The sequence below is a fragment of the Tarenaya hassleriana genome, unplaced genomic scaffold, assembly GCF_000463585.1.
Source record: "Tarenaya hassleriana unplaced genomic scaffold, ASM46358v1 Cleome1, whole genome shotgun sequence".
In the NCBI taxonomy this organism is placed as follows: domain Eukaryota; kingdom Viridiplantae; phylum Streptophyta; class Magnoliopsida; order Brassicales; family Cleomaceae; genus Tarenaya; species Tarenaya hassleriana.
The window spans coordinates 5304088-5314088 of record NW_010960187.1 but is presented as its reverse complement, the minus strand read 5'-3'; the positions used below and the strand labels follow the sequence as shown (position 1 = coordinate 5314088).

General features: G+C 35.5%; 2 protein-coding genes across 3 annotated transcripts; both read left to right on the top strand.

Moving 5' to 3' along the window:
* Positions 1-2587: 2587 nt before the first annotated feature.
* LOC104812719 lies at positions 2588-3636 on the top strand. Its single transcript, XM_010540032.1, has one exon. The coding sequence runs from the start codon at positions 2620-2622 to the stop codon at positions 3370-3372; it is 753 nt and encodes a 250-aa protein (XP_010538334.1). The 5' UTR covers positions 2588-2619; the 3' UTR covers positions 3373-3636.
* Positions 3637-5639: 2003 nt separating this feature from the next.
* Positions 5640-9911, top strand: LOC104812710 (external alternative NAD(P)H-ubiquinone oxidoreductase B2, mitochondrial-like). 2 transcript variants are annotated; one of them, XM_010540021.1, is made up of 11 exons: positions 5640-5885; positions 6721-6997; positions 7346-7552; positions 7759-8009; positions 8107-8323; positions 8431-8535; positions 8737-9009; positions 9093-9214; positions 9322-9441; positions 9534-9647; positions 9732-9911. In XM_010540021.1, the coding sequence occupies exons 1-10, from the start codon at positions 5797-5799 to the stop codon at positions 9619-9621; spliced, it is 1749 nt and encodes a 582-aa protein (XP_010538323.1). In that variant the 5' UTR covers positions 5640-5796; the 3' UTR covers positions 9622-9647; positions 9732-9911. The 2 variants fall into 2 exon arrangements, with proteins under 2 accessions (XP_010538323.1, XP_010538314.1); XM_010540012.1 differs by having other exon boundaries at positions 9534-9904.
* Positions 9912-10001: the final 90 nt, after the last annotated feature.

Here is a 10001-nt window from a genome sequence, read left to right as displayed (position 1 = left end):
AAAGCGTTGTTAAGTATCCGTTAACAGTTAATGTGGTACGCCACGTGGCGGCTGACGTGGCACGCCACATAGAATTTTTTACCACGTCAGCATGCTACGTCAGATTTTAAAAAAAATCGAAAAAGATTAAAAAAGTTTAAATTTTTTAAAAAAAATAATAAAAAATAAAATAAAAAGCAAATATATATATATATATATAAATATATATATATATATGTAGTATATATATATATAAATATATTTATTTGTATGTATATGTATATATATTTGTATAGATATTTGTATATATATATGTATACTTTTTTATTTTGTATATATATAGATATATTTTTATATAGGAGTATATACATTTATATTTGTATATAGATATGAAAATATATTTATATATATGTATTTTTTCCTTTTTATTTGCTTTTTAATTTTTTTAATTTTTAAAAAAAAATTAAATTTTTTTTATTTTTTTTATTTTTTTTCCCGATTTTTTCGGGATTTTTTTTTTGAAATCTGATGTGGCATACTGACGTGATAAAAAATCCATGTGCGAGCCACGTCAGCCACCACGTGGCGTGCCACATCACTATTAACGGACACTTAACACAGTTTTCAGAATAAATTGTAGTTAAATTGGATAGTTCGTATATCAATTTGGCACATTTGATAATTTGGTGTAAGTTTTTATCAAATTAAAAATTCGTGTAGGAAAATGCAATATTTTACAAAGTTCGTATAGAAAAATGTCATTTTCTATATATATATATCTTTCTCCTTGTAATAATTAATCAACAATGAAATATTGTGTCCACTTCTTTAACCCCATACGTCTACAAATGGAAGTTAAAAGAGGACCCCCTTTTTTTCCTTACACTTGTAATTGTCAATTGCCTTAGGCAAGAAAAAGCGAAGGCAGTTGCCTTTACAGATAATAGTTTTCTGTAATATTAGTGCAATAACGGACCAGAGGCTACATGCTTGTGGTACATGGTCATTGTACTCGTCACACATGGATCCAATCTATCATCATACCATCTCGTGGAAGTCAAGCTAATTGATGTGGTCGGTCCAATGTTTATTCCAATGCCACGTGGAATTTGTTCGACGGAATATCATGCCCTATATCTCCATGCCACGGTCATCAAAAAGCTTTATTACTTTTTTTGAGTTTAATTTATACAAGTTACTAAACTGCTTTTGAGTTAATATGAAAACCCCATTATCGGTATATATATTATCGTGAAAACAAAATAAAGATATATTTTTTACCACAAAATACGGAAGACTTGAAAGGAAAGGAAACGACGGAGCAAATGAAAGGCAGTCGACAAGTTAGGTATAAGTCGCTTGATATCTATGACTATGCGACAGAACCACTTCGACGTGTGTACATACACATATACATATACAATATATAATATGCCTTTTGCTATTTCCCTTTTAAAATTTGTTTTCCTTTTTTTTTTTTTATCTATCAAACCTCAATCAATCAGAGAGAAAAAGACTTATTTTCCCTTACATATTACCCACTTCCCTTAAAGCTTTTTTTCCCCCTTCTCTTTTTAATTATAGCTTTTCATTTCTTAAAAGAAACTCTATCTATCTATCTATATATATACATATACACACACAATCGACACGATCATCACGAATATATATATCATTGAGACTAAGTACAAAAAAAAATATATATATATATATATATAGTTCTGTGTTAGATGGTAAGAGAAATCAAATAAAATGTGACGGGATTGCTAATACAAATATAAGCGAATTCGCATTTGAAGAATATATTTTGCATGAGAGGAGATATTTTGGGAACCATGGAGGAATGGATAATTGGTCCAACACCCTTCTATTCACATCCCCACCATTATCTCCATTTTTTTTTCAGCTTTCTCTTTCTCAAGGAACATAAAAGCGAAATTACAACTTTGTTGATCACTCATTGAATCTATATATATATATATATATATATATATATATACACATAGGATGAATGTTGAAACATTTATAGGGCCTCATGCACTCCGAAACGTGATTATATTATTAATGAAATTAAATATGATATTCTTAATATTGTTTTCATTCGGGCTCTCGTACATGTGTCTAAGACCCGTGTAGTGCGGGCAGTAATGTAATCATTTAAACCTTAATATGGAAAGGTAAGCTCTAAAATCTCGTATTAAGACGATCCTTTTTGTAGCCTTTGTTGGGGGACCATTCCATCATCCTCGATTATTACGCATTTTAGTTTCGTTTAACTGCTTTGGTTATTATTACACGTATCAATGACTTTAATCTTATAATAATACTTCGAAAACAATATATTCCTTTTTTTTAGATTTAAGATACAATATATATATATATATATATATATATATATTCTCATCTGCTAAACAAATTTAAACGGAATTAATTATATGACTTTTTTTAAACAATAGATTTGCAAATTCTACTTTTTAAAAAAAAGAACTTTTAAATATTCGACGCCTCGCTCCTACGCACCCTTTGTAGACGCCCCCAACCAACACCCCAAGTATCAATAAAATAAAACTATATTATAAAAATCTAGCATTTAACAAAAATAAAATAAAATTCGGAGGAGACGTCAGAGCGCTTTTTTAAATGCAACGAACGCCAAACTTCATATCCTCAGCCCTCTCCCTCCCTTCGACAATGGAAGACAGTGAAGAGGAAGCCCCGTGGAAGATCTTCTTCTCTTGTACCATCCCTCTCTACTGTCTGATTCTTCTCTACTTCCCTCAAGATTTTCTCCGATTCCTTCTCTCTCCCGTTCTTCTCATCACCGGAGCCCTCCTCGTCTCCCTCCTCCGTCTCGGGTCGACCCGAGATTCCGATTCCCGACCCGGGAAAAGCTCCGGTAACAGAGGAAATCCAGGTGTCGAGAGGACGGAAGAATCCGGGGTTTCGACTCGAGAACCCGAATGGAGTTCATGCAAAGCCGAATCCGACATGGGTTTTGATCAGAACCCGGATTTCGTCGATAATTTCGTCGAATGGAACGTGAGAGCTCCGTTGGAGGTGATACACGAAGCTTACAGCGAAGAAGACGAAGACGAAGAAGATGATCGATCCGTTGTGGGTGAAAAGGACCCGACCCGGTTAGGGAGAATGGAGAGATTCCCGTCTCTGTCGCTGTGTTACCCGGAATCGGATTCCGATTCGTCGTCGGAATCGGATTTTCCGGCGATGTGCGGTTGGGTTACGCCGGAAAACGTAAGGTACAGATGGGAGGAAGACGAGGGAGAAGGACTAATCGAGATAAGGCTTGATGAACAACATAACAAGGGAAAGCAAGTAGAGTACGATTTCCATGCAGAAGAAGAGAGTTTGATCGAGATCGATCTTTCGCCATGAGAGATTCAAAATTAAATTCCAAGCGGAAATTATATAAAAAAAAATATAATACTAAGATTTTTGGCTCACCCTGTTACCGTCCGTACGATTTCGATTTTATATGAGCATAATATTAGTATACAACATATATGGAAGATGCACAAACTGTAATGTGACAAAGCAAGGCTAGAACTAGTGTCTGTCAAATTTTAATTTGATTGTGAATTTTTACTTTTTGTTTGAGAATTAACATTATAAATCAAAGTATCTTAATCATTTTGTATATATACTTCGATTTATGCCCGTAAAATGTTGGATAGTTCTCATCGTATAATCTAACATAAATACTGAAAACAGAATATATATATATATATATATATAAGATAAAATAAATACCCGATGTAATAACGAGTATTTGTATTAAATATTTTTCATTCCACATCAATCTTTTTTTAATCTTGTTATTGATGCTACTAAACCAAATATATGCCATTCCTGTAACATATTATCAACATTATATATATTTTGTGAAGAATACTTGTGTCTTTTCACTTGTATTTATTTGTGTTCTATTTTCAGTGTCTATAATTCAATTTTGGTAGTATTTTAAAAAACTTTATTATATATCAAACATAAAGAAGATAGAAATTAAGTTAGTAATTAATGTTCTGTATTAATTAGTTTGACTTTTTATTCAATTTCGTTGTCTTGAAAAAAAAATAAATAATGAGACGCCCCACTTTTATAATGTAGTACTTATAATTCAAGCTACATTTTTTATTACAAAAATCAAACTACATTTTTTCGAAGATTGAAAATTCTATATCTCTAAGTAGATTTGTACTAATTTTTAAGGAAATTAATTAGTGGAGTTGGCCACATTAATTTGCATCAATTATGAATGGGGACATGCAACATGACAACATCACATATACATTTGCACGCATTTGCCCAAGCATGCAGTTGAACTTTGCCTAGAAGGGCTCCTCCTAATTACCAATAACTGTCCAATTATTAGTTTTTTTTTTCTAACTACAAAGTACAAAGTATGGACAAATATCATTCGATTATTATAAAAAGAAAACTAGTTGGAGCAAAAATCTGATAAATTTTTGGATTATAAAAAAAAATCAATAGTTATTAATCTTTTTTCTTTATAAAAAGATTAATATGAGGTTCAAGTTTTATTAACTTTGATGAATATTTACTATTCTATTCTCCTTAGAAGTTAAAATCGACCAACGAAATTTTTTTGCTCAATTTTTATATTGATAAAGTCAAAGACTAATGTTAGATTATATTATTGATTACGTCTAATATAGGATAGGATTGAGTTTCACATTATATATACACACACACTAGAGTATTGTTATATTCTTTTAAAGATTCTATTAAAATGCATTAATTTATTTCTTATAATTTCACTATCCTTAATTTAACACTAACTATAAATCCTAAACTACAAATCATAAAATCCAAACCCTAGACCATAACATCTAACCATTGAACTCTAAACTATGAAACAATCATAATACCTATGCTTGATTACAAATTCTAAATCATATGGCTTATGTGTTATAATTTATTTAAGGTTTATGATTTAAAGTTTAAGATTTGGGAGTTTAGGATTTAAGATTTAATATTTGGTGTTTATAATTATGTTTAAATTAAGAATAGCGAAAGGAGAAGAAGAAATAAAAAGAAAAATATTTTTTTTTGAATAATTAAGTATCATAAATCAAGATATGGACTAATTTTAGAATCGAAAGTTAGTCATTTGAAATATATATTTCCTCTCTAAATTTGATCTTCGAATTTAGGACAGAACACATATTTTGTATTCCATTTGATCGGTTGAACTATCCAAAACTTGAGTAAATAGAAAAAAATTGCCAAGAACTAAATAAAATGATTAGGAGATATTTTAGAGGAAGTTTTCGAAAGATGTAACAATAATGTATATAGTAAGATGTATAAAATTGAACAAATATGTGGAGAATAAAAGCAAATGGAAAAGCGGAGAGGAAGCACATGGGGGATGGGGGGGAACATGACGTGGCCGCCAAGTCATAACAGTCGTCACGGACAGCTGACCTGTTAACGCCGTTACAGAAAACGACACGCAGTTCGTGTCCTCCTCTCCAACAATCTCTATGGCCTCGCCCTCGCTTCTCCATTTATTATTATTAACTATTAATTGAATTAAGTGTTGATTAATTAATATTATATTCCTGATTAGTTTGACCATACATTCCCCGCCTGCCGCGTGTTCAACTAAACTCGACGAAACGAACTTTTCCACCGTCACCTCTCTCTCTAGATCTCTCTCTCTCTAGATCCCTCTCTTTGAGCCGTTTCTCTTCCGTTTTCGTTCTCCAGGATTCTCGGCGATACCAACAACTCTCCCGAAGCAGATCTTGGAGAGCTTCGTTCAGACACGCGAAAATGAGGATTTTTGGCTTCTACGAGAGATTCTCCAGAGCTTTCCATGATCATCCTTCTCTCTCCAGGATTCTCGTCATCTCCACGATCAGGCAAGTTTCGGTTTCTTCCCCCATTCGTCTCTCTTTTCCCTTTTGATTCTCGTGCTCTATTGTCTTTCGTCGATTTCGTGTTTGATATGCGCTCATTGATCGATTTCACTTTTGATTTGTTGTTTTTTTTCTTTTCTATTTTTGGTTCGTTCAAGCTTTTCACCAGTTTCCTGTTCGATTCGAGATCAGTGTTTATCCGAGTCTATTTGTGCGTATAAACATTGCTCTGTGCTCTCTGTTTTGCGTGATTTTCCTTAACTTGTTGGAGCTTCCCTCTGAAGACGCTTCGGGGCACATATTCTTATTCTTCGAAAAGGAAATTTCGTTTTCGATCTGTTGTGTATTATTGACGCAACATCTGTTTGGTGTTTCTATTTTCTGGAGCATTTCTGTTTTATCTGTGTCATGTACTTTGTTTTCGAAGAAACTTGTCGATCATTTTTTGTTTTCACGTTCGTCACCATTTACAAAGTTCTTTTAAAACTACATGTTTCGTTTATGATTGGGATTGTTGTAATTGTGTCTTGTCCTGATCTGACTCATATTGATGCTGGTAAGAAAATTAATCATGTCTAGCTGATGAAGTCCAGGAGTTAATGTCCGTTGGGAAGCGATTCGACCTCATGAAACCACGACCGATCTCTTCTGATCTTTTGTTTCTAATCCGTTATCTATTATTATTTCCTTATATTTGACAGTGCAAGGATGGAATTTTCTGTCAAACAAATAAATGGCTGTCTTTAGTGTTTTCATTCGGGATGAGAATGGATGGTTGTCATGTCATTTCTAGTTTGGACAGTATATGTTACCGAGAACAATTTGCTTATTGTTATAGTGGTGGAGGACTTATTGCCTATTCTGAGGCTAATGCCTCCCATGGCACGAAAGACATTGCTCCAGTCGAAACAGGAACCAGGAAGAAAAAAGTACTGCTGCTTGGAACCGGGTGGGCTGGAACCAGTTTCTTGAAGAATCTGAACAATCCCTCGTATGAAGTTCAGGTTATATCTCCTCGGAACTATTTTGCCTTCACTCCCTTGCTACCTAGTGTCACTTGTGGAACTGTTGAAGCTCGCAGCGTTGTTGAACCAATCCGCAACATTGGAAGGAAGGTAATTTTGTTCTTAAGTCGTCCAAATAGCAATGAGTTCTTCTGTTTTTCGATTCTGCTTGTTGCAGTGCTCTGTGATATATATATATTTTTTTTAAACATAAACATTGATTCAATAAGAAATTTAGCCAAAACAAAAATCAAATTCATCAGATGGAATTTAAAGAAGTATTCTGTGAATTCTGGACTTCTAGTGCAGCATAAGTTTCTTTTTCAGCTATATTCCCTGGGGAATTATGATTTTGTGATTATTGTTTTGTACCATTTGCATTCTTCCCTCAATTACTTGCAACATTTTTTTTATTGATGAGGTACTAATATGTCCTCTGTTTCCCATCATTCCAAGCAGAAAAACATTGATATGTCCTACTTGGAGGCAGAATGTTTCAAAATCGATCCAAAGAGCAAGAAAGTTTACTGTCGATCTAAACAAGGCCTTAATTCAAACGGGAAGAAGGAATTTTCAGTTGACTTTGACTACCTTGTAATTGCAACTGGAGCTCAGTCGAACACATTTAACATTCCTGGGGTGGAAGAGAACTGTCATTTCCTGAAAGTAAGTTTCTCTTTTCTCTTAGTTCATTTTCTTGCTCCACCTGATATATAACGTTGTAAGCAACACTAGCTCATATGGGCAAGGACAAAAATAGCTCGACACAGGAAAAAGGGTAGATTAACTGCTGATGATATTGAGCTGTAGTTCTCCAATGGAGATTTGTTCTTTCTTTGATGAGCCGCTGAGAAATGGACTGGTATTCGCAGGAAGTTGAAGATGCCCAGGGAATCCGTACAAATGTCATTGATTCCTTTGAGAAGGCAAGTTTACCAGAACTGAGTGAAGAAGAGAGAAAGAGAATTCTACATTTTGTGGTTGTTGGTGGTGGACCAACAGGTGTTGAGTTTGCTGCGGAGCTACATGATTTTGTCAACGAGGATCTTGTCAAACTCTATCCCAGAGCCAAGGACTTGGTGCGAATCACACTTCTGGAGGCTGCGGACCACATCCTGACCATGTGAGATTGCTCAACGTCTAGACTGTGGGTTAATGCTTAAGATTCATTTTGCATGAAAGCTTGTATCATGACTTCTGGGACGCTTTTTCTTTCACAGGTTTGACAAAAGAATCACAGAGTTTGCTGAAGAAAAATTCAAAAGGGACGGTATTGATGTGAAACTGGGTTCAATGGTGACCAAAGTGTGCGAGAAGGAAATTTCAGCAAAAACTAAAGGAGGAGAGGTTTCCTCTATTCCTTACGGAATGATCGTCTGGTCAACTGGTATTGGAACCCGTCCTGTGATAAAAGATTTTATGAAACAAATTGGCCAGGTGAGTGACGTTTGCCAATACGAGCTTATGCAATATATAACCAATAGTGTTTCCAAAAAAACTGTGTTTCTTCATCTCGATCTAAGCAATTGTCCCTATAATTGCAGGGCAACAGACGTGCTTTAGCAACTGATGAATGGCTTCGGGTGGAAGGATGCGATGATATTTACGCTCTCGGAGATTGTGCCACAATTAACCAGCGCAAAGTCATGGTAACTAAACGTATTCATGTCTGTGTTGGAAACTCTATCAGCACTTGGTGATAAAAGTGTAGGGATTAAAAATCAATAGAGTTGATCTTTACTGTGAAAAGCAGAGGAAAAAACAGGAGATAAAATATCGCGGAGATCATTTCTTGATGTATCAGCGAGCGATTTCTCTGTTTTTTATGCTGTGGACGGTGTTGTTTCCAGGAAGATATTTCTGCGATTTTCAAGAAAGCAGACAAGGACAATTCGGGAACGCTGACTCTGGAAGAATTTCAAGAAGTGATAGACGATGTTTGTGTTAGGTATCCGCAAGTGGAACTGTATCTAAAGAGCAAACGGATGAGGGACATATCAGATCTTCTAAAGCAAGCACAGGTCGATGGTTCAAAGAAGTCCATCGAACTGAATATAGAAGAGTTCAAATCAGCCCTTTCGCAGGTAGACAAGGAAGTGAAGTTCCTTCCAGCGACAGCACAGGTGCGTAAAACATTTCATCTCAAAGCGGAAATAAAACAGTTTAAAAAAATGCTCACGTGGTGGGGTTTTTTTTATATACATAGGTTGCAGCGCAGGAAGGAGAATACCTAGCGAAATGCTTCAACCAGATGGAGGAATGTGAGAAGAATCCAGAAGGGCCCATCAGGATCAGGGGAGAAGGTCGTCATCGTTTCCGCCCCTTCAGGTACCCTCTGCTTTAACATATGCACGAGTCATATAGATAGATTGGAATGGAACAGGGTTCTCAGATGGAGACTGAAATAAATGAGTAAACAAAATGGGGGAATGCAGGTATAGACATCTAGGGCAATTTGCACCGCTGGGAGGGGAGCAAACAGCGGCACAGCTTCCAGGGGACTGGGTTTCGATAGGACACAGCAGCCAGTGGCTATGGTACTCTGTCTACGCCAGGCAAGTGAACACCCCACTTTTCATACGCTAAAATGGATGTAAATGTAACGTTGGATTCTAACCAGAGACCATTTATTGATTCGCATATGCAGTAAGCAGGTGAGCTGGCGCACGAGAGTGCTGGTGGTGTCGGATTGGATGAGGCGGTTCATCTTCGGGAGGGATTCCAGCCGCATTTAAGTCACCAAGTTGATGCCTTATACCAGGTTTCACTTCCACTACACCCTTTCAGTTTTGTTCTTTTCCCGCGGCTTACCATATTCTTCTTCTTCTTCTTTTTTTTGCCACAGTTTAGTCTGGAGACAGTTTTTGTTTCCTCCATTCAAATAAAAAATGCATGAATTTTCTACGTGCCTTTTGCATCCCTCGACTTTTTTTTTTTTTTTTTTTTGTAACCGAATACGATCGGAATTTAATCTTTTCTCTTGCTAACTTGTGTGATTTAATTTTATCTTTTACTTTATATTGTATGATTTGGATGGCCAAATGGCCCGCTTACGTGGTCAATGCCACCTTGTAAACTCCGCGTTGCTATGACGCAGCCCCCAAAAAAAATCTGT